At 35.9% G+C, this 24,835-nt stretch overlaps 1 protein-coding gene across 1 annotated transcript in view; it reads right to left on the bottom strand.

Moving 5' to 3' along the window:
* The window catches only part of OSBPL8 (oxysterol binding protein like 8), a 159,803-nt gene that overhangs the window by 31,580 nt on the left and 103,388 nt on the right, over positions 1-24,835 (bottom strand). The window contains exons 6-10 of the mRNA XM_023509243.1: positions 15,305-15,375; positions 8,066-8,143; positions 6,370-6,471; positions 4,012-4,215; positions 1,008-1,092 (exon numbers count right to left, since the gene is read on the bottom strand). Coding sequence (XP_023365011.1) covers positions 1,008-1,092; positions 4,012-4,215; positions 6,370-6,471; positions 8,066-8,143; positions 15,305-15,375 — 540 coding nt within the window. The remainder of the gene's footprint in view (positions 1-1,007; positions 1,093-4,011; positions 4,216-6,369; positions 6,472-8,065; positions 8,144-15,304; positions 15,376-24,835) is intronic.

Here is a 24,835-nt window from a genome sequence, read left to right as displayed (position 1 = left end):
GCTACTTGGGAGGCGGAGGCAAGAGACTCGCTTGAGCCCAGGAGTTGGGGGTTGCTGTGAGCTGTGATGCCACGGCACTCTACCCAGGGGGACAGCTTGAGGCTCTGTCTCAAAAAATTATCTGGTAAAAGTAAATCTTGGAAAGGTACAAGATTGCTTTCACTACACTTCTCTGAACCTAGAAACCTGAAAGAAAGGAAAAAATTCATTATCAATTATTAAAATCTGCAAGTTATCTTGCTTTCATATAAGATTTTTCTTTCTCCATATTTGCTTCATAAATTAAGTATGGAATAAAAAAGTTTGTACTTGACTGTTTTTTACATTAAAAAATAAACAGTGTGGGCTTGGTGCCCATAGCTTACTGGTTAGGGCACCAGCCACATATACTGGGGTTGGTGGGTTCAAACCCCGCCCCAAAGATAACTACAGAGTTGCCAACAAAGACAACTACAACATAAAAAATAGCCATGCACTGTGGCGGTTGCCTATAGTCCCAGCTACTTGGGTGGCTGAGGCAAGAGAATCTCTTAAGCCCCAGAGTTAGAGGTTGCTGTGAGCTATGATACTATGGCACTCTACCAAGGGAGATACAGTGAGGCCTGTCTCAAAAACAAAACAAAACAAAACAAAAAACAGTGTGTAAGCTGCATAAATGCACAAATGTTAACATTTAATAATAAAATATAAATAGTATTAAATTTTCTCTAAAATGATAAAACTTAATGAGTTACCATAAAGACTACTAAGAATTAAGTTAATATGTCAATAGAAATTAAAGAAGAAAACTCAGAACTGCTAACTCATCACTTAGTCATATAATAGTTCCTTCCTATTTGTCCTCCTTATTAATAATATATGTAGTGTTCTAAGCAATTTATGATTACAATGCTTCTGCTGCAAAGGCCATACTAATAACAGATTTCCCAAGGGTAATGTAAAGTGGTATGTAAAATAAACCTGTAAAAATGAAGACCAAGATCCAATCCATCAAAAACTGTACTTACCATCAGACTCTGAAGTAGCTCGGATGATCAAGTAACTGCTAGGGAGGGGCTGAGTTATGGATCCAACTGCTTCACCTTTTGGACCCTTAATAATTAAATAGACAGAATAAACAGTGCATAGTAAGTATCATGAGATCTTGACTTCATACTATTCATTAGTATCTGTAATAATCTAAACCAGACATGGATTATAATTTAAAAGCAAACAAGCTTTAATCACCCTTCTTGAGAATGCAAATGTTTAAGTATTAAGGAAAACGTTCCTAACAAAAAATAACTCCTTGGCAGAAATGGAACAAATTAACAGTTATCATCACTTAAATACTATCTCTATATGTTGCTTACATTTAAAGAAAACTAAAAATTTATCTTACTAAACCAAAATGTAAGTTGACAGAGAGTTTTCATCCTACAGTTACTACTAGATAAGAAATACTAAATTTCTAGACACCTAAAAAAAGCAGTTGAAAACAGAATTATAATTCAAAAGAAAAAGAGAAATAAATTTTAACTGGGTCTACAGAAAAGGGAATCCCCACTTTATAACCAGTGATATACTTGTTTTTAAAGATCAATTATAAAAGCTAATTTTATTTTTCCAGAAACTGGAAAGAAAAATAACTTTTGTTGTTGCTGTTGGCTAGGGTTATTTTTTTTTTTCAAAGTATACACCCCGAGGAATTAGTATTGCCGAGGCTAATTTAGGTACTTAGGTGGACACAGATCTTTTATAAGGTAAGGTAGCACTATACTGCCCAGGGTGGTTTCAAAACTCTGGGCTCAAGCAATCCCACTGCCTCAGCCTCTTGAATAGCTGAGATGGTAGGTATGTGCCACCGTGCCGGTCAGGATTGTTTCTATGTAGGAAGAAAACCAAGCACTGAACGTACAGTATAATTTTGATACCAACAGCATAAATTTTAAAGCTTTTTGGAAAGCATTCATTAAAGTCAGCAGGTAAAAGAATAAAATGAATTTCAAGAAGTATAAAACATTAGAAAGCAAAGATATAAATTTAAAATAAAGAAGCAAAACAAAATTAATATGGGTTTAACAAATACTATAAGCCCCAGGGCATTTTCAAATAGCTTTATAATTTATGGGACAATTCCCACAACCAGTATTGAACAGGGCATAGAGTCTAACTGGCTCTTTTAATCTTGGCTCCCTGCTAGAAAAATTACTTAATAACTTTTTTAGGCTTCAATTCTTCATGTGTATGATGGGGGTGAAACAGTATACTCCTCATAGATATGAAAGTATATTATTTAATAATAAACGATTCCATGTAAGGTGCTCAGAAGAGTACCTGACAAACTCATACACATAATTTCTTAATCAGAAACACAGGCTTTCAAAATGTTTAAACAATGTCCTAAGTAGGTTTACTTGCAGGGAATATTCTGATGTTTACATAGTTGTACAAATTTCTCTCTACTTATCCAATATTTGGAATTTAAATATATTTGACATTAAAATGTTTTAATAGTTTTAAAAATACATTATAATTCTTACAATACCTAATAGTAGTAGAATAAGATAGTATATAAAAATGTTCAACAGTTATTTTCTTCACTTGGGAAAGAATCATGAGGTATATTAATATCAGAGATTCTATGACTTAAGTTCTTTCCCCTGCGGGGAGTTCCAAATCCCAGAATGGAACTAATATGAAAGAAAAAAAAGGTGAGCTACTTTTAGGTAGCCTCAGTAGCTGGTTTTCCCTAAAAGAGGAGTTCTAACCCTTTTTTCAAGGGTAACTGACCTTAGAAGCTATTAAATTAGGCTCATTTTTTCAGTTGCTATGTGGCTGCATGCTTACTACTGTTTGCAGAATTTCTTGGTAATTAATCAAATGAGGCATCTCTATGCTCCTGCTTATTTCTGTTTTCATAGCACAGAAATGAACACACTAATGTTTTTTAGTTATAAAAGCATTAATGCTTCATCTTTAAAGAAATATGTTTTTCCTAAGAGCAAGCAGGACTGACTCTGCTTATAGGCTTCCTAAAGAAATCTGGCTCTCCTTTGGGAGTGCTAGTTCATACCTGTAATTCAGCACTCTGGGAGGCTGAATGGGGTGGATTGCTTGAGCTCAGGAGTACCAACCTGAACAAGAGCAATACCTCGTCTCTGCTAAAAATAGAAAAAAATAAGCAGGGCTTTTTGGCAGGTGCCTGTAGTCCCAGGCACTCAGGAGGCTGAGGCAGGAGGATTGCTTGAGTCCAAGAATTTGAGGTAGCTATGTGTGCTATGACACCATGGCCCTCTACCCAGTATTGAGGATGATAGAGTAAGACTCTGTCTTAAAAAAAAAAAAAAAAAAAGAAAAGAAAAGAAAAGAAAAAAAAAGAAATCTGGCTCTCTTCTAAGTAGGTCTGATTCTACTTCTAGGCTTCCTGTTACATATTTAAATCCCTACAGGAAAGATCACAAAATCAATAGCAGTTTCCATTGTAGAGGATCTTACCGTTTTGATAAAAAGGGAAAAAATGCCTATAGCAACATGATAAAATATTACGAAACAGAGTTAGAAAATACAAATTGAAAAAAGAAATACAGTAGAACCTCTGTAAGGTGATCATCCAAGGGGCTGTAACTAACTGGTCAACATAAGGAACTAGGCCTGATGCACACATGTACTGATATGTACATGTGGTACCTGACTGGTCTATGAAAATTAGGTCAACTTAAGGAGGTAGTCAACTATGGAGGTTCAACTGTAAAAAACTCTGAAATCTCAATGACAAAAAACATTATGAGATGCAATTTAAATTTAAGAAACATTTCTGGAGCAATTTTTAAACTTAGATTTTAAAGGTAAGCAAAGCCTTTTGGTGTACATTTCATTGTGGATAGAGATAGAATGGGGAATAATGTACTTGAAAACAGAAATAAATTTATGTAAGTCCTGGCAGAGGACAGAAATCACTTGAATAATTTACAGTTCTATTCATACTTTTGTCATCTTCACCTTTTACCTATATAGTAAGCACTTACATACCTTTACTGCCCAAATAGATTGTTCCAAAGGATGGAAAAGTTTGAAACAAAAGCCATCCTTTTTTGATGGACGCTCAATGATTTCACAGGCATTCAGAAGGACTGTTCCTACCCACTGACCATTTTTTTGGGTTTTATAGATCAGTAGCACCCCAGGTTTCAACACACACCACAACTTGGTCCAGCTCTTTAGTGTACCACGAATCTAAAGAAAGATAAGTTTATTTTAAAAATAATAATCTGCTTTTCTCTTTCCGCTCTATAAGATATAAACTGAAAAATGGCAAATAAGGAAGGTATTTTTATCTAAAATTTCCATAATATGTACACTTCATATTTAATAGATTGTATTTTAAGAAAAGCTACCGTATGGCAAACACCGCAAATAGACATGAAAATGAGGTGGTTCTTGCTTCTAAGGAACTTACATTGTAGTGGAAGAGCAGGCCAACAGTTTCAAAATCACATACTAATTAGAAAAGTTTTCCTACTTTCTCTGACCAGGTCAGGGACCATTAAAATACACTTTCCTAGTACTGAGATTCTTCTTAGTGCAACATTTATCATAGCTATGATATTATTTTTGCAAGTCTATGATTCTCCTGCCTTTAAATTTTTTTTCCCCTCATCACTGCATCAACAGTGCTGAAAACATGGCTGGCACACACCAGGCACACCCTAGATATTTGGTAATTGGTAGGAAAAGAAAAGAACCTCCTCCTGAATTGTTTTGTTCTTAATAATCACATAAAGCATGCCACATAAATTCTCAGGGAGATTTTAAAACACAACTCACTTCAATCTCACTCTCATAATAAAATGTTCCTCATCCTAGGTTTTAACTCTAGGTGAACGACACGTCTAAAACTAGTCTTTTCTATCAATGTTTCTGTAATCTATTAAAATTTCTGAACTTGCTGAATTCAAAATACAAAAGGATGTTAATATTTAGGTTAAAAAATAGGAATTGGCTCGGCGCCTGTGGCTCAAGCGGCTAAGGCACCAGCCACATACACCTAAGGTGGCGGGTTGGAATCCAGCCCAGGCCCACCAAACAACAATGACGGCTGCAACCAAAAAAAAAAAAAAAAAAAAAAAAAAAAAAAATAGCCAGGCGTTGTGGCAGGCACCTGTGGTCCCAGCTACTTGGGAAGCTGAGGCAGGAGAATCGCTTGAGCCCAGGAGTTGGAGGTGCTGTGAGCTGGGATGCCACAGCACTCTACCCAGGGGAACAGCTTGAGGCTCTGTCTCCAAAAAAAAAAAATAGGAATTACTCTCTTTATTTACTGTGAGACATCCGTTCTTTTTAAGGTACTTACGTGAACTATGAAGTAAGCAGGGCTCCCTAAGACCTCAAATAAGCCTACCACAATAATGTTGAACAGGAAACATTTAGAAAGGAAGAGTGGGGAGCCAGGAATGGAGAAAAGAGAAAAATCTTTAAAAAAAAGAATGTGTATTTTTGAAAGAATACTTACATAGATGAGAAAGGATAGTAAGGAAGAGAGTTACCCTGAGAGAACATTCTGGATAGTAGAGATGTGACAGTAGAATACGGAGGACCAATAATCAGAAGGGAAGGTCAGGTTTAGAAATCAGCCCAGGAAATGTTGGGGACTTACAGAGGAGTAGGTTTAAATAACTCTGGAAAATCAAGTGAAATCTGGAGCTAATATACTTCTCAGTAGAAACAAACTAAGTTGGAAGGTGTTTTTAGCATAAGATTGAAAAAAGACTGCAGTATTACTTGAATTGTCAAGGAAACTATAACTAGACTCCCATTTTAGTGAGAAACTTCTATGACGGATCTCACAGAGATTGTTAGGGTAAAGCTCTGCCTTACTAAGTGAATGCCAGGTACCTAAACTTTCTGTAAGTCAGAGTCCTACGATGTCACTCTTAAAGTTATAATTAGTCTGAAAGATTCCTACTGGCAACCTTTCATAAGAATCAGAAAGAGGACAGAATGACTGGGATGAGAGAAAAATAAGTAAAAATAAGCAGAGTTCAAAAGAATACGGTATGAAACAGGACTATGTGTGTTTGATAATTAATGATTTTCAAACAATTTACTGAACTTTACCTATTCTCTTTTTCAATAAAGTATATACCAAGTTTACAGTAATACTTAATAATCCTAAAAAACAAAAAACGTTTACTACATACCACAGTAGACAGTCTATCACATAGATCAAGAAGCCTTTTTACAAACTGTTGTGATGGACACTGCTGTGAAAGAGCTGTGAAGGTTCTGCCTCCCTCTAGGTCACAGCACAGAGCTTCTGGACCACAATTCACAAACAATCACCCTGGAGGCAAACACTCAGCAATTCCAATTCAAGGATAGTAGTGCACTGACCTTCAGCCAGTCAGCCATAACAATGACAGAAGGGTCTGTGATTGTACTGAGTAACTCCTTTGTAGCTCTTTTCTTTTCTTCTCGGTAATTTTTCTTTTGCACCTATTTTATGAAAATGATAGAAAACTTTAAAAACTCAATAAAAATAAGCAATTTCTTTTCAACTTTTTGCATTTATAGGATAAAATTCTAACCTCTTTAGAATGCTAGTATCTTAGGATTAAAAAAGTATGTTTTAGAGCTAGGGGAAGTTTTAGACAATCAAAGTTAGAATCTAGTTTTTCTGATCATTAGTCCAGTTTTCTGTTTAAAGATTTTTACTTCTTTTAAAACTATAATACATGAACACATGTATTATTCGCATATTATTTGCATCTCCTGGTAAAAATTTCAAACAGTACATCTAAAAACCATCTTTGTCATACTCCATCCTGTTCTCAACCTGGGGACTGACCACTATTAACCTTCTAGAAAACACTGTCCTTTCCAACCTTTCCAATGTACGCACAATCTATAGAAATATGTAGACTTTTGCGTGGGGTGGTTAACACATAAAAAAGTTCCCCTATTCAATATTTTTTGAAGTTTCCACGTCCACCTTACCCTTTTAACTGTTCAGCAGGTTTCTACTACAAATAACAGGAGTAGTGACTGAGTGCATTCTGTTCTGAGCACTTTACCCTATTACCACGACCTCATTTAATCCTCACGATAACCTCGGGAAGTAGAACTATTATTATTCCTGTTTTATAGATGAGAAAACAGAGGTAGAGGGAGTAACTTGCCCGAGATCACACAGTAAGTGTGGAGTGAGGATTCAAATAGGACCAGCCCGGCTCCAAGAGCTGTGCTCCTAACCATTAGGAAAAGTACTTACACAATCTTTCTTAATAAATTCTCTTACTGATAGAAACCTCTGTTACCAGGTTTTCCATATTACAAACCACGCTGCAAATGAAAGTTTTGCTCTCTTTCTTGATACTAATATCTTTCACCACAAAAGCTGCATTTAATAGTAGACTACTCACTATATATAATAAAATTTGAATAATTCTATACCTCCAAAACTTTAGACTTTTGGTCTTCATTGATAGACTTGAATGAAGAGATTTGATATGAGATTGCAAATGTATCCAAGACGGGGCATGGAACATAAAAGGGTAAGACAGACCAGCCAGGGATCTTGGCTGGAAAGTGTGCATTTCTTAAGCTCTAGACTCTGAGGCCATTTGGGAAGGGCGGGCCCAACACTACATATTTCTTAAGGGAAATTAAAAATCTAGACTTGCACTTGTTAGTACAAATTTTTAAAACATTATGTAGTATGAACAAAACTTTTGCGTGACCCAGCAGTTAGCAAACTAATTTCAAGGGCCACCAGAGTTTCCCAGCAGGTATCCCATGACACAGTGCTAAGTCTGGCTTGGGATATGTGTGTGGAGATATCAAGTGCTCAGCCCCAGGTCAGGCTTAGACTGGTCAGGTGAGGACTGAGGAGGCTTGCTCTGAGATAGTCATCAAGCAGGCTTGTCAGCTGACCCCAGCGTACAACACAAATATTAACATTTTCTATGTGTGTCTGTACCTCTAGATTTTTTTCCCTTCTTGGGAAAACATACACACGTTTCCTTATCTTATTAGCCTCCTTCTAACAGCACATTCAAAGTACATTTCAGAAGTAACTGTGAAAACTAACCTTAAGAGATTCTTTCTTTGTGAGCTTGTTTGAAGTTGAGCTGTCCTTCTCCGAGCCATTATAAAGTTTAGATTCAGACTGAAATTGCACAGAAATGAACAGAAGGGAAATTAAAACCTTCACTTACTCTACACGTCATTCAAAATTAACGTGAAAGTTGTTTGTGATTCTTCCCATTTGGTGCTGTAATTTAAGCAGTTGATTATCAAACAATAATGTTCTTTATATACTATTTTTGTTTAAAAACAAACCCATATTAAACCCACAGATATATAAAAGTAAAAAGTAATCAATAAATTAGTTTACAATGTTTAGTTATTATAAACAAGATCATTTGTAAATTTTACTTCCTAATTTTCAGGGTATTTTGAAGAACATATAAAATTAATTAATTATACTTAGAACAAAAGTAGCTCAAGTAATATTGTTATTATTGTTATTCTTATTTTTTTAAGAGACAGAATCTCACTCCATTGCCTTCAGTAGAGCGCTATGGCATCACAGCTCACAGCAACCTCCAGCTCTTGGGCTTAGGCGATTCTCTTGCCTCAGCCTCCCGAGTAGCTGGGACTACAGGCGCCGGCCACAACGCCCGGCTATTTTTTTGTTGCAGTTTGGCTGGGGCTGGGTTTGAACCCACCACCCTTAGTATATTGGCACCCTACTCACTGAGCCACAGGCACTGCCCTGTAATACTGTATTTTAACAGTTGAAATACTCTACATAAAAAAACCAAACCATGTAAAGTCTAACACTTTGGTACACACATTGCTCTGTTGTTACTCCTCCTCCAATAGTAATAAAAACATCTCTATAAACTAATATTGAACCACTATAGTTTGTACAGTGTAACAATTCCTAGAATCTACTTCTTCCCATTTATCCAGTGGACCTAAATATTAATGTCTTAAATTTGTTTCCAGACTTTCAGTTTATACTTCACATTTTTATTTGATTGTCATGAGAACCTTGAAGAGCTACAGCAGGTAGCTTTATCTCCATTTTACAAACCACGAAAGGGAGGCTCAGGAAGGAAGGTAAATCTTCCCAATAATCATTAACATCACAGGGGTCAGAAGCTGGGTCTCCTAATCCAGTGCTTGTTTAGAGCACCAGAGTAGAAGAGTACAAAGCTATAAGCTATTCTGATTTTTCTTAGAACAACAAAATTAAATATATTCCTTCAATATCCTAAGATTTTTATTCTTACCTATTATCAGGCACAGAAGGTACTTAAATTCCAGTGCTCCCAGTGCCAAGAGAGTTGATTCAAATGGGGGCTTTTGAACATTCAAACAATGAATGGTGGTCATTCAATAATGACCAAATTGGCACAGTATCACTAGATATGATAAAGGATTAAGATTTTGGATGTGCCTTCATTCTATTTTATTTTATTATGTATTATTTTTTTAGACAGAGTCTCACTCTGTTGTCTTGAGGTTGATGCTGTGACTGTCATCATAGCTCACAGCAACCTCAAACTCCTGGGCTCAAGTGATCCTCCTGCCTCAGCCTCCCAAGTAATTGGGACTACAGGTGTCCACCACAATGCCAGGATATAATTCTGTATCTAAAAATAACTTCTCTATTTTTAGTAGAGACAGGGTCTCGCTCTTGCTCAGGTTGGTCTTCAACTCCTGAGCTCAAGCAATCCGCCCATCTCAGCCTCCCAGAGTGGTAGGATCACAGGCGTTGAGTCACCATGCCCAGCCATTCCATTTTTAGAGTCATGAGTACTGATAACATGTTTACTTTTCAACATTATCCAGTGTATCACCTGAAAAAAAGGAGGGACTCAATAAATACCTGGTGAATTAACAAAATGAAAATAAAATTGGCACTTGCAGCTCATTTCTCTCCTCTCTCCTAAAAATGCCTCTGCTACTTGGTACAAAATATGGGTTATTTTGGTGCTGGCTGTAACTGGCAAAATTAGAAGGGAAATGCAAACAATTCTCAATGTAGAAGAGAGAGATTAACCTAAATATAAACTTTTGTTAAAGTTACTCCTTTAGGAAGAGGGCTTGAAATATCACATTGCTCACTCCCACAATGATAGCTTATACGGTGACACTAGACAATTTCATGAAATTCCTCAGGCCAAACAGGTCTCTGTCTTCCCCTTGGCCTTGGGAAAACGAAGATGGCATGGCTACTGTCAGAGGAATATAATGTTTTAAAATTATGAGGAAATTCTATTTCCCACAGCTTAATAGGGAAATGTATATAGTACTTCTCAGACACTATTAAATGAAGAGTGCTAAATTTAATGTAAGTATTAAATTATAGCTTAGATGTCAATAACGGTTAATAGCTGTTTACTACTTACCAAGTACAGTGTGACCCTTGAAAACTGGTTTGAACTGTGTGAGTCCACTTATATGCTGCGTTTTTTATCAAAGTTACACCAAGTGTGCCTGTCTCTCCTTCCTCCCCTTGTACCTTCTCCAATTCCACCTCTGCCACCCAAGACAAGACCAACCCTTCCTTTCTTCCTCCTCCTCAACTTACTCGATGTGAAGATGACAAGAATATAGACCTTTCTGATAACCTACTTCCACTTAATGGTACTAATATATTTTCCTTATGATTGTCTTAACATTTTCTTTTCTCTAGCTTACTTTAAGACTATAGTATATGAGACATATACAAAATATGTGTTAGTTGATTGTTTTAAATTATCAATAAGGTTTTCAGTGAACAGTAGGCTATTAGTAAAGTTTGGGCGGAGGCAAAAGTTATATGCATATTTTTGACTGCACAGGGGCTCAAAGTTGGCACCCCAGCCCATGTCGTTCAAGGGTGAACTATTTAAATACTGACATACTCAAAGCACCTCTACGACAGCAGTAACGAGGAAGCTAAGAGAAACAGATTAAATATCTTGCCTAAGTGGATGAGCTGGGATTTGTACTTTAGTCTAATTCCCAGCCTCAGGCACTTAGTCATCTCACTATATTGATTTCTCACCTAAATTATTCATATAGCATTTTAATCAAACTCAAATTTAAGACTTATCTTTATGAACAAGAAGGAATCTGTTTCCCCAACAAATCCAATGACAAAATCTGGCTTGGTTATTCCTAAAATTCCAGTACACAAGAGATGAGCAGGGCTTCTGGGTGTCTCCTGAGCTCAGTAAATCAGCCTCCATACCTCAATGAGTCTCTGCCGTACTGTGCAGCCTAGTTGTGAAGTGAAAAAGAACCAGCCACCAAGTACTATAGTCTTTTTATACACTACTATTTCAGTTTTCTGAACCAACACACCTTTCAAGTATCAAAAAAGATAAACATTTTTGAAGTGTTTGAATTCAAACATTTGAAATTCGAATGAATTCAGTTCCGTTGAAAATATTTTACTAAATTAAGTTTCCCTTCCTTCAGAAACTTTACTAACCACTACCTTAATGCCAGCCATCAAGACAGATCAGTTTACTGTGTAATACTACCTGGCTCTTCATTAAATGGCCTTAGAATGCTCAGCACTTTATATTTTTTCACTCTTTCTCTTTTCTTTTTCTTTTCCTCTTACTGTTATTTCTTTTGATGCTATGTGACTTTGAGAAGTTACTTCATTTCTGTCATCTTAGTTTCCTCATCTGTAAAATGAAGATACTACTAATTCAGAGTTAAGCGTTAAATGCTTAAGGGTTAAATGAGGTCACAGTGTTCATAACCTGTTAACACAGGACTTGGTAAATGCCGTGTTTCAGGTTTATACTTCAGATTGCTAGTGTTGCTAAAGAAAAGCACACTGTCCTTTAGATAAATCAGACATTAATATATGAAAATACTTTGCAATTTACTTTGAAAATTATGAAATACTACAGATAGAACAACAACAAATTACTATGATTGCATCAGATGTTTTGATTTAGAGAGGTTTTTTTTTTAAATGTCCAGGTAAATGTATTTTCTAAGGCAAGTAACAAACAACTTAGCAAACCTATAGGCAAGCAGATATAGATGGATGAAGAATTAAGAGAGCTGGCTCTGGAACCCCTTATCTTTGTAAGAGGACTCCTTTTATCCTGCTAGACCATCACTTATACTGTAATTCTCTGTGCTGAAAATTTACTTAAAAATGATACTTTGTTTGGAATATGATTAACTGACTTTTCCAATTCACTCATTCATACAGTGAAAATACCTAGGAAAAGATGCATGAGAAAAAGAAATTAAGTTGATTTTAAAAAAGTGTTCTTGAAGTGAGGAGGGCATGTTCCACTGTGCTTACTGCTTCCCGTTGTACATTTTAAGCAGGAACAGTTAATCCCAAATCCTATGACTAAATAACAGTATTGATATTTTTTGCATCAAGTCTATAAGAGTATAAAATTAAAATTGTTTGATGGTCTCAGTTAAAGATATCAATCATGAAAGGAATAACCAAAAAAAAATTTTTTTTTTTTTTTAAGATAGTCTCAAACTATCGCTGTGGGTAGAATGCCATGGTGTCATAGCTTACAGTAACCTCCAACTCTTGGGGTCAAGCAATCCTCTTGCCTCAGGTTTTGTTTTTCTATTTTTAGTAGAGATGGGGGTCTCGCATTTGCTCAGGCTGATCTCGAACTCATGAGCTCAAGCTATCCACCCATCTTGGCCTCCTAGAGTGCTAGGATTACAGGCATGAGCCACCATGCCTAGCCAGGAATAATAATTTTTTATTACCCAAAGTTAGTTAGGTAACAATAGAAATCTTCAGAAGTCCATCAGAATGAGGTTAAATAATAAATGTATAAATTTTATGATTTTCCTAAAAAATTAGAGTGGGTTATAAGTTTAAATATTTAGGGCCAAATTAACAACTATAGATTTCTTTCTTTCTTCTTCTATTTATTTTATTTATTTAGTTAGTTACAGAGACAGGGTCCAGCTATGTCACCTAGGCTGAAGGGCAATGGTGTGGATCATAGCTCACAGCAGCCTCAAATTCCTGGGCTCAAAGCTTTGACATTACACGTGTGAGCTACTGAGCCCATCCACAACTACAGATTTCCTAAACTATATTGAACTGAGATTCAATCTAAATTATGAGAGAATGGTTCAGCGCCTGTGGCTCAAGTGGCTAAGGCGCCAGCCATGTACACCCAAGGTGGCGGGTTCAAATCCAGCCCAGGCCCGCCAAACAACAATGACGGTTGCAACCAAAAAAAAATAGCCGGGCGTTGTGGCGGGCGCCTGTGGTCCCAGCTACTTGGGAGGCTGAGGCAGGAGACTCGCTTGAGCCCAGGAGTTGGAGGTTGCTGTGAGCTGAGATGCCACGGCACTCTACCCAGGGGGACAGCTTGAGGCTCCTGTCTCAAAAAAAGAATAAATAAATAAATAAATTATGAGAGAATTAGTAAATTTCAGCTTTTGGGAAGTAACATGGTGAGTATAATTTTACTTATACCAAATAGCTCCCATGGTTAATTCTTTATTCAAAGTAGGAAAATACATTCTTAAACACCTATTATCAATCAGCTACTTTGTCAGGCACTTGCTGCATCACAATCTGGGAGGCAGATCTTATCTACTTTGCATGGAAAAGAAAACTGAAGCCACTTTGAATTCTACTTTTACCACGCTCTAGTTCAGTGGTTTTCAACTTGTGAATTGTGACCCCTCTGGGGGTCAAACAACCGTTTCACAGGGGTCGCCTAAATACACTGTATATGAGATATTTATATTATGATTCATAACAGTAGTAAAATTACACTTATGAAGTAGCAACGAAAATAATTTTATGGTTGGGGGTCACCACAACATGAGGAACGTATTAAAGGGTTGCAGAATTAGGAAGGTTGAGAACCATTGCTCTAGTTATTTTGATCCTTAGAGAGTTAAATTCTCTGAGCTACAATTTGGCTTACTCATAAAGTGAGGCCAGTGATACCTGTCTTCCAGTATTGTAATGGGAGTTAAAATGGCACAAGTTAGCTCTCAACTGAAAGTAACTAGTAAGCCAGGTGCAATAATCTGGAGTCCCAGCCATTTAGGAAGTTCCCTTGAGCCCACAGTTTGAATCCAGGCTGGGCAACATGGCAAGACCTCATCCCTTTTTCTTTTCTTTTCTTTTTTAAAGTAGCTATTAATGTCATTGTAATTAACATCTAAAATGTTAGAGGTAAAGAATGAGATTCAAGATTCAAACTCGCTCTTTTGAATCTAAAGCAGTGCTGCCTGGTAAGCAGGACTTTCTAAATGACAAACGTTCTCTATTGCTCAGCTGCATAATGTGCTAAGTATTAGCCATATGTGGTTACTGGGCATTTGAAATGTGACTAGCATAACTGAGGAATTGAACTTCTCATTTTATTTAATTTTCATTAATTAAAGATCTACATATGACTCATGTAAATATTATATAAATACAAAGTACTAAATCCTATTAAATTTCTATCCTAAGTACTCTATACATATGCTAGATGGCCTTTTATGTAGTGAACACTTGAAAAGTATGAATAATCTTTTTGTAAAAATCATGCATAAAAACACTGTATAATCTTTTCAACCACTCCCCCAAACAGAAGCAAGAAATGTTGAGTTGTAAAATAAGGGTCTATTGCTGAGACTAAATAGGTCTTCTTATATGTCATTGACGTTTGAGTCCACAAGCACAAAAGCTCCTCCTGCTTCTAAACTTGACCAGAAAGAATGGTCAAAAGTCAGATACCTTGACAAATTGCAGAAAATCTAGTGAACTACAAGACCCATGGGGAAGCCACTGCATCATACAGTGTTCCTCAAATTTGAATGTGTATTCTTAAAGAAAAAAGGCTCAGCAGACCCAAGAATAAGTGTTAGTATCCCAGTCTGAGAAATAATGGTTTAGGAAATTATGTCTTATTCTAAGAAAATGTCTTTCAATGGCAGGCTACTACTGCAAAAGTCTTTACCTGGTAAAATGTATATATTGTGACTGCTATCCAAACACTTGAGAAAGCCCAGAGAATCTGTCTGAATGGAACCCTCAGGACTCCAGGGTGACAAGCACTGCTGTGGCACACACAGAAACAGTGGTACTCTGGAGAGTGTGCTCATTACCAATAGGCCGTATTGGTAACCAACAGCTAAGTAACCAACAGCACTTAGCTTCCAGTGAAACCTCATTTTTTTATACATACCACGTGCTTTAGATATATCAACATAAAAACATCCCATGGAAGCCTGACAAGATTTCAGTGTTAGTACTCTCATCTTAAATATCAGAAAAATGTCATAATCATGTATCTGGGGACAATATACTTACCTTACTCTTTGACATAGAAAGTGAAGACTCATCTTTATTTTGAGAAATATCTTCCTTCCCTCTTTCAAAACCTGTGAAAAAACATTATCAATCTTACTACTTTTGAACATACATTATAATTAATTATAAAAAGGAAATATATTTAAGTCATACAACTGCGAATACAAATTTGATATACATCAGCATAGGAAGCTTGTACATACAGTTTTAAACTATTATAAATACCTCTAAAAGGTCATATCTAGGATAATCTTTCTTTAGAATGAAGGATTAGAGACATAATTAAATCCTTCCCTGAACCTACTAACATCAAGCAAAAGATTTCTTTTCTGTGTTCCTTTAGTACTTTACATGAATTCAGCCCTCATAGAGCTTTTATTCTAGTGAGCTACTTTTGATAAAGAACTCTCAGAGGACCAACACAACATACTTTTCAACCTCTTGTTAAACTGGAAAATTCCAGAAGAGGTAATGAAAGAAGATTAGAGAAATAAATCTGGATTGAGGCTTGGCGCCTGTAGCTCAGTGGCTAGGGCGCCAACCACATACACTGGAGCTGGTGGGTTTGAACCCAGCCCGGGCCTGCCAAACAACAACAACTCCAACCAAAAAATAGCTGGGTGTTGTGTCAGACCTACAGTCCCAGCTACCTGGGAGGCTGAGGCAAGAGAATTGTTTAAGCCTAAGAGCTTGAGGTTGCTGTGAGCTGTGACGCCATAGCACTCTACCCAGGGTGACACAGTGAGACTCTGCCTCAAAAAATAAATAAATCTGGATTGACTTTTTAAAAAAATCTAATAATGTGCTTACTGTGAGAATTAGACAATGATGCAGATAAAGCACTTAGCATACAGGCAGTCCCCAAGTTACAAACATATAACTTACAACTTGTACTCATGAGTGCAAGCTATTACATTAAGTTCCCCGTCTCCAAGTGGCAAACATGGAGGACTCGCACTTACAATAGAGGCTATTACAGGTAATACATATAAGCACCTGTTCTGACTTATATACGACTTCAATGTACGGCTGTACCTACAGACCCTGTCTCATTCATATCCTGGGGACTGCCTGTCGACCTCTGTACATAGTACACATTCACTTAATGTTGACTCTCACTGTTACACATATCACTGTCTATTGCTACACAAATTCTGAAAGTATAAATCTGTACCACATGACAGCAGTGGGACACACATACATGTATCTCTAAAGTGATACAGAACATTAATACTAACAAATGAATATTCTAAAGGCGTAGTTAGAGAAGTGTGAACACTGGGACTGTGTAGCAGGCACAGAAGGAACATTACACATCCTATGAGGTTTTTCTACTTTTGAGGACAGGTAATAAACTCTTCCCTATGATTATCTGTTCTGAGCCTAACAGAAACCTACATTAAAAAAATTAACATAGAATTAGTCATAAAAGTAACATTTAAAAAATCAATGCCTGAAGCATTTTAAAATCATTTCTAGTGTATCAATGATAATACTATTTATTCTGTATTTAGTTTATAATAGCTAAAAACAAACACATTCAATTTTCTTAATCTGGATATTTACTTATCTATTTATGTCATATGAAAAAGGAATCTTTTTACCCCCTCTCTGGTAAAAGGAAAGATCACTCAATCCCAAGACTGGGGGAAAAAACCTGTTTCATAAATGCAACATGGAATTTTAAATGAAAACTTACAGGAATTTGAAACTTTAGCATAAATCAAAACCAAAAAGTTACCTAACTCAGTTTAAAAATTCTACAATATTTAGGGCGGTGCCTGTAGCTCAAAGGAGTAGGGGGCTGGCCCCACATGCCAGAGGTGGCAGGTTCAAACCTAGCCCTGCCCCCCGCCCCCAAAAAAATCTACAATATTTAAACACTGTAATAAGTAATTCTCAATAGTAATGACTAAAATAAATCACTCCAAACATCTTCCCAATATATGTGCAAGAGAGTATTTTCTAAAATATAAATTGTAAATGAAAAGAAATAATGTTTTATTTTCAGACTTCAATTATCCTAGCATTGTCTTGGTTTTAGCTAAATCTAGATCAATCTATTTATTAGATCAAGAAAAAAGCCTCGTTCACTGTATTGCCATTCACACATTTTAAAAATAGAACAGTAAATGAAAATGAAGTCATAAGTCAGAAAAAACTTTTTAAAAAAGCGAAGTCTTCATCAAAGTTTCAAATGTTGGAAAGGACACTCATAAACCTAGACTGTGCATCACCTCTCAATTCTAATACATGAATCCAATTCAACTGCGGGCAGCTGGCCATGCAGGACAGGCGGTCAGGTGGTCTGACCAACCAGCTTGCCAGTGTTCCATTACCCCAGCCTCATCACCTGCAAGAATGTGCAAATTGTACTTATGTCTAGCACTTAAAACTGATTCCACACTAATTATGAATTCCAGGTTCATCTCACAGTTAACAGAACTGGAGATAAGGCAGAATCAGACATTCTTCCACCTACCCAGGGACACCTATATAACTGATGCTTCCTTTCCTCCCTTATTTTATACAAAAATGTGGATTTCTTTTTTCTTTTCTTTTTTTTTTTAGAGACAGAGTCTCATTTTGTCACCCTTGGTAGAGGGAATGCGGTGGTGTCACACCTCACCGTAAACTCTTGGCCTCAAGCAATTCTCTTCAGCCTCCATTACAGCTGGGACTACAGGCGCCTGCCACAATGCCTGGCTATTTTGTTTGTTTGTTCAGCAGGCGGGGTTCCAACCAACCAGCATTGCATGTAGCCGGTGCCCTAAGTGGTGAACTATAGGCACCAAGCCTAAAATGTAGATTTCTAGGGCCCCACAAGAATGTAACCATTATCTCATCAGTTCCCCCATCTTCACCTTTTTCCTTCTCTATGCCTTTAACATGCTGAAGGTTCCAACCTCCCTCAGAAAAACAGCCATGGCCTATCTTCAGTTCATGCTTTCCCTCAGCGTATCCTCAGAATCTTGGCTTAATAAACCTCCATTGATCGAAGGGGAAAAAAAGATTCTCTATACCTCAAACCTACAAATCAAAGGATTATTTTGAAAGCTGGCCCTGATAACTTACAACTTATTTAAAACTATGGAGGAATACAGCAAAATGCTTCCTAAAACAGTTAAGTCTGCTCAAATACTGTGAGGTTCAACTGAGAGCAAACAAGAAGGTGATCAGTGTAAAATGCAAAGAACACAGAAAAACATTCAAACGACCTAAATTATTGCCATATTTTTGTAAACTGTATTTCCAAGAGTAATTCCAATAGAGCAAAGCAAAGTGTCACACTAGTAATTCTTTCTTTAGACCTGACAAAGGTAATTTCCTTAAATGTGAAAAATAATCTTTATCCTGAAAAGTTAGTCATGAAAGTGTATTTATTAGCAGCAAAAGAGGCTCTGTCAAAATATTTCTTAGGCTTTAATTCATTTTCCACCATATATAGAAATCCAATATTACTTAAAAATCACTCCTTTATTTAAAAAAAGTTATAGACAAGATTCCTGAAGTCTACCACACATTATTGACTACTACCATTAATGAAGAATAGGTTCAGATCATGACTTTTCCCAAGTTTGCTTATTAGTGACCTGGGGCAGTAAATCCTCTTGCAGCTACCCTCCCCAACCCCACATTGCTATCACAATGACCCAAACTGAAAGTACTAACACCATCTAAGCACAGATGAGAAAACAGAGCAACTGGAACTCTGTTCACTACTGGTGAGCGTATCAAGAGGCATAACCACTTTGGAAAACTATTTGACAGTATTCCCTAAAGCTAAATGTACATATATTCTAACACAGAGAATTCTAATCCTAGATACACCCAAGAGAAATGAGTATGTCTATCGCCATCAAAAGAGAGGTGTAAGAGTCTTCACAGCAGCTTTATTCATAATGGCCCAAATCTGGAACCCAGTCATACATAGGACCATTGATAGCAGGAAAAATGAACATCTTATTGTATATCCATACAATGTATTATTACACAGCAATGAAAAAGAACAGACATGATACTGAGTAAAAGAAGCCACTTTTCCCCATTAAGAAAAAAGGTACAAAACATATGATTAATCTACGGTATCAGAGGTTGAAATAGTGGCTTATCTTTGCTGTGGGAATTACTGACTAGAAGGGCCTGAGGTAGTCTTCTGAGGATCTGAGGAATAGTTACACATGTCTACACATGGCCAAAAATCCAAAACACTGCACACTTAACTATGTATGTAACTATACATTATATAGCTCTCTCTCTCTATATATATATATGTGTGTGTGTATACTTATGCTTCAATTGAAAAAAAAAAAAGACACACACACACACACACACCCCCCCCCACACACACACACCTTTCCCTAGTCTTCCAGTTCTAGACTTCTGCTTTGGCATCTTTTCCAATCTAGTCTATATCCCTTTAACTTACTTTGTACCTAACTAATTCTGATTCATTTATCAACAATAATGATAATTAATTAACACAACAATACTAATAAAAACAATAAGCAATACCCATCGGTAGGAATCCTTGTGGGGATAAGGCACTGTGCTAGAGGCTTTACTTATTTTTTTCTAATCTTAAAATATCATACACACACAAAAAATTAACCTTATTTTAGAGCTAAAAACAGTAATGCTCACAGAAATAAATTAAGTTGACTAATGTCAACAAGTGATAGAATGAGAACTGTTCAAACTTACCTTTATTTATGCTATTTCTACAATGCCATGGTACCTCTCCAGACCCAAGGCCACCTCTTTGGGGAGGTCTTGCTTTGACTGTGTAGCCCTTGTTAGCTATCACCTTCTCTGAGACACTTAATACTTAACATATATTTGGGCTCCATTTTTACTTCTAAAGATCTTTTTAAAATGTGAAATTAGCACATCTTCAGAAAAATGTATAAAATGCAAATATATAATTTAACAGATACAGGAAGTATTAATGTAACCACTGTGCAAATCAAGGACTTGAGAATTGTTAACATCCCATAGGATCTCCCTCAATGTGAGTCTTAATTACAATCCACTCTCCTTCTTCTCAAAAGTAATTATCTTGACTTTTTGCAATAATTATTTACTAGCATGTCATAGTAGGCATTTAATTCATGGTAACTGCTGATCAGAATCACACTGTAGGGCTGTATCATATGTATCCATTCTACCATTGATAAACATTTGGTTGTTCCTAGTTTCCTCCTCCTATGAACAATGGTGCTATGAATATTTCTGGTGATACTGTTGGCTAGAAGAATTCCTGAGTCATAGAATATGTTTATCTTCAACTTCAATAATATCAAATTAAGTATGTAAAAGTCCTCCTTTCTCTGTATTGATAACATTAGTAAGCTTTAATATTTTTGCCAATCTGGTGATACATTATCAGTTTATTAATAAGGTCTTAGCTTGCAGGTCCCTAATTACTAATGATGTTGAATACTTTCTCATATGTTAATTGGCTATTAAGTCTCCTTTGTGAAGAGCCTCTTTAGATCTTTTATGCAGTTTTTAAAAATAGTTAACTACAGTTTTCTTACTGACTTATAAAGCAATTCTTGTTATATTCTAGATACTGGTTTTCTACCAATTATATTTATTACAAATATCTATCTCCCTATTATATAGCTTGGCTTTTTACAGGTTATATGGTTTCTTTGGGGAATAGCCCTTAATTTTTAATATGGTTAAATTTAGCAATCTCTTTCTTTACTGGTTAATTCTTTGGGGTGTTAAGAAATTCTTCCCTAAATCTATGGCCATAGAGATATTTTCACCTGGGTGTGTGGCTCACGCCTGTACTCTTAGCACCCTGGGAGGCTGAAGTGGGGGGATTGCATGAGCTCAGGAGTTCAAGACCAGCCTGAGTAAGAGCAAGACCCCGTCTCTAAAAATAGCTAGGCATTGTGGTGGGCGTCTGTAGTCCCAGCTACTCAGGAGGCCGAGGCAAAAGAATCACTTGAGCCCAAGAGTTTGAGGTTGCTGAGAGCTAAATGCCACCGCACTCTACCTGAGGGTGACAAAGTGAGATGTGGTCTCAAAAAAAAAAAAAAAAAAAAAAAAGAATGAGAACTTACTCACAGTAATAATTTGAGGCCCAAAATGAAAAGGCCTTTCTCCACAAAATACATGTAATTTTAACTTTCTTAGGAACCTTTTTCTAAAATACTATTTCTTGTTTAACTTATGTAAATCCATGGAGCATCTTTTTGGTATTTTATTTTATTGAAGCCAAAGACCTTCCGAAAGTGATCACTTAGAAGCTAAGTCAGAATCTGAAACCAGGCATCTAGCTCCATCACTACCATGTAAGCGTACGTTCAGGCTGACTCCTACCTTATCTGTGGTTACAGAAACCTATAATAATAGTGATATTCAAAATGATAGATATTTAGAATGACAGATGGCAAACCCTTCAATCAACTAGGAAATGATAATAAATTAATTTCTTATAAATACAGTGTACCTACTATACGTATGTACCTTGCACTAAATACCAGGATTAAAAACATGAAATGACACTGTTCTCTGTCATTCCTTTCTTTTAAAAAGGTTATTGTCTACAGAGAAGGTAGGTACTCAAACAAAAATAATACAGCAAGGTAAATGCTGATAATGAAGGCAGCAGGAGACATAAGAGAATGAGCTGTAAAGTCAGACTGCTTAAGTTCAAATACAGGCACCTCATTCACTAGCTGAATGACCTTGAGCAAGACACTTAACCCCCCAGTGGTCAGTCTCTCTATAGGGAAAATGCATGAGATGTTATAGTATTGAATTCTGAAGCAAGAGAATGCTACTTTTTTTTTTTTTTTTTTAAAGACACAGTCTCACACTGTCACCCTGGGTAGAGTCCTGTGGCGTCATAAATCACAGCAACCTCAAACTCTTGGGCTCAAACAATCCTCATGCCTCAGTTTTCTCAATAGCTAAGACTATAGGTGCCACGACAACGTTTGGCTAATTTTTCTATTTTTAGTAGAGATGGGGTCTTGCTCAGGCTTGTATGGAACTCCTGAGCTGAAACACTGGCCCCTCTTGGCCTCCCAGAGTGCTAGGATTACAGGTGTGAGTTTTGGGAACATTTTTAAACATTAAAACAAAGAATTTGATAGAGTTCCACTAACCAAAACAAAAAACAAACAAAAAAATTAATTATATTTTACTTGGTTTTTAAAAACAGCTATTATATCTTTGTTCTAATCTTTTCATTTGGAGAGTAGTCAGAGATTCAAAATAATTCCAATGACTATAACTCTCCCTTGAAGTGTATATAACTACAGTCAAGTTCTTGAACTTCCAGGGGCTTCAGTTTCTCATCTATAAATAAATTCTACATTAGATGTTTCTTGCTTAAGTACCCTGAGATTACGTTTCCTAGTAATGCAATACAGTATCATTCTGGAATAGATTAGCATTCTACCCATAACTTCTAATTTGTTACAATGCAAGTACTATCATCAATGGTAAGATATAACCTTTTAATATATATCAATAATAAGCCGGTTCCTTAATGTTTTGATATAACAGAGCAAATTTTATGTTGCTTCAGTCTTGTTAAAATGAGATTATACATACATACCCACAAATGGAGATTTGATCAGTATCTACAAAATAAATCTAGAATTAATACATTAACTATACTCAACATAGCCAAGAATGAAGAAACGGAAAAAAGTCTGAGACACTGAAATATACTAAAAAAGAGTCCATCTATGTACTAAAGCTCAGTTGTCTTAGATGTTCTCTTTGCTTACAGCTTGTTTAATTTTTAGGTACTATTCTAGATTGCTAAAATGAGCATATCTAGAAGTTAATAGCTGAGATTAAAATACAGTATTCAGACACAGATTAAACAAAACAGCAGGGGCACCATCTTTATATTATAGTTCATCACAAAGAATAAAGCTTTAGCAACAAATTTCTTACAACAGAAGTAAAAGTAAAAAGATTTTGTGAAGGAAAACTAAAATAAGAAAAGGTATGCTTGCATGCTAAAACAAAATTATCTTTAAATATCACTTGAAGCTAAGAGTTTGAGACCGGCCTGTGCAACATAGTGGGACTTTGTCACTACAAAAAAATTTACAAATTAGCCAAGTGGGAGGACATGTACCTACGGTTCCAGATACTTGGGAAGCTGAGAAAGGAGGATCACTTGACCCAGGAGCTGGAGGCTGCAGTGAGCTGTGGTTGCACTAAGATACTCTAGCCGGGGTGAAAGAATGACCTTATGTCTAAAAAACCCAAACAAAACAAAAAACCCACTAAGGTAGAATAATTTTCTCTTTCTCTGATGATATCATGTTGTAAATACATCTAAAATAACTTTTTCAGTACAACAATGCAATATCTGATAAAAAATTAAATGTGTTTACATTTTTAACTTAAAACAAAGACCCTTCTTTGAAGTACTTAATTCCATTCTACTTATTAGATGATAAAATAAAGCAGGTATTTCTTGTATCCTCAATGATCCCAGAACAATAAAAAAAAAAAAAGCAGGCATTTTAGAGATCTTTTTATCATAGCTGATTGTATTAAGGAGAAAATGGAATCACTCCTACAAATATGATTTTCTGTATTTCAAGAATTAGAAAACAAAGCAAACCATTGACTTTCCTATTCAAACAAACCCATCCAAGACGACCTTCAATACATTCTTTGACAAGATAAACTTTAATTGCCTACTTAAATACTAAACTTTGAAAAAGTAAGGGTTTTTTATTGTTTATCAGGGTCACATGATTATTCTTTAATACTAAGTAGACTTGTGGCATGAAGGTCAGCTGTGTCTGCTAGTAAGCTTGTTGTCTTTAAAAAATACAAACAAGGAGACAAGAGAAATACAGGAACAGAAATGTCTCACTGCAAAAGCAAAGAGGATATTTAACATTAAAAACTTTCAGTACATTGTATCTGCAAAGCCACTTCTAATAAGACAAACACAAAAATTTGTACCATTTGAAATGTAAGAAAGAAGCAAGATAGTAACTGTGCTGCCCTGAGAAGACTAAATACAGATTATGAATGCTATTTAAAGCTTTGCTACTTAGGCACAGTTCAGGACTCTGGATTCCAATGTTTTTGTGAAACACTGGTGGCAGAGAAAACAAAATCAGTAAATTTATAATAATGTATTGAACTGCTTAGCTGAACACTCTTTATAAGGTGTTTTGCATATCAAAGGAAGGTATATATACCATCTATCAGCATGAATTATTTATCGAAAGCCAGGAATAAAGTTTAGTATGAAGACAAGAAATTTAATTCAAGTTCAGGAAAATATTTATCAGAAAAAAAATGTAAGTAGTTAAAGCAAGTACCAGTTTCAGTCAGTTGAGTATTAAACCAATCATGAGTATTAAAAAATATTTTATTTTAAAAAATACAATCTTAAAAGAGTTGTAAACACAATTATGAAGCAGTTTGAGAGAAAAACAAAAAATTATGCATATTTTAAAACATCCGAATATTTGTCATAATTTCAAACAAAAAAGATGAAGTTATATCTATATCTCGTTGACCAAT

Source organism: Otolemur garnettii, unplaced genomic scaffold (assembly GCF_000181295.1).
Source record: "Otolemur garnettii isolate 467f Iridium unplaced genomic scaffold, OtoGar3 scaffold00007, whole genome shotgun sequence".
Lineage (NCBI taxonomy): Eukaryota > Metazoa > Chordata > Mammalia > Primates > Galagidae > Otolemur > Otolemur garnettii.
Note: the sequence above shows the minus strand (reverse complement) of the source record. Positions and strands in the feature narration are given on the sequence as shown.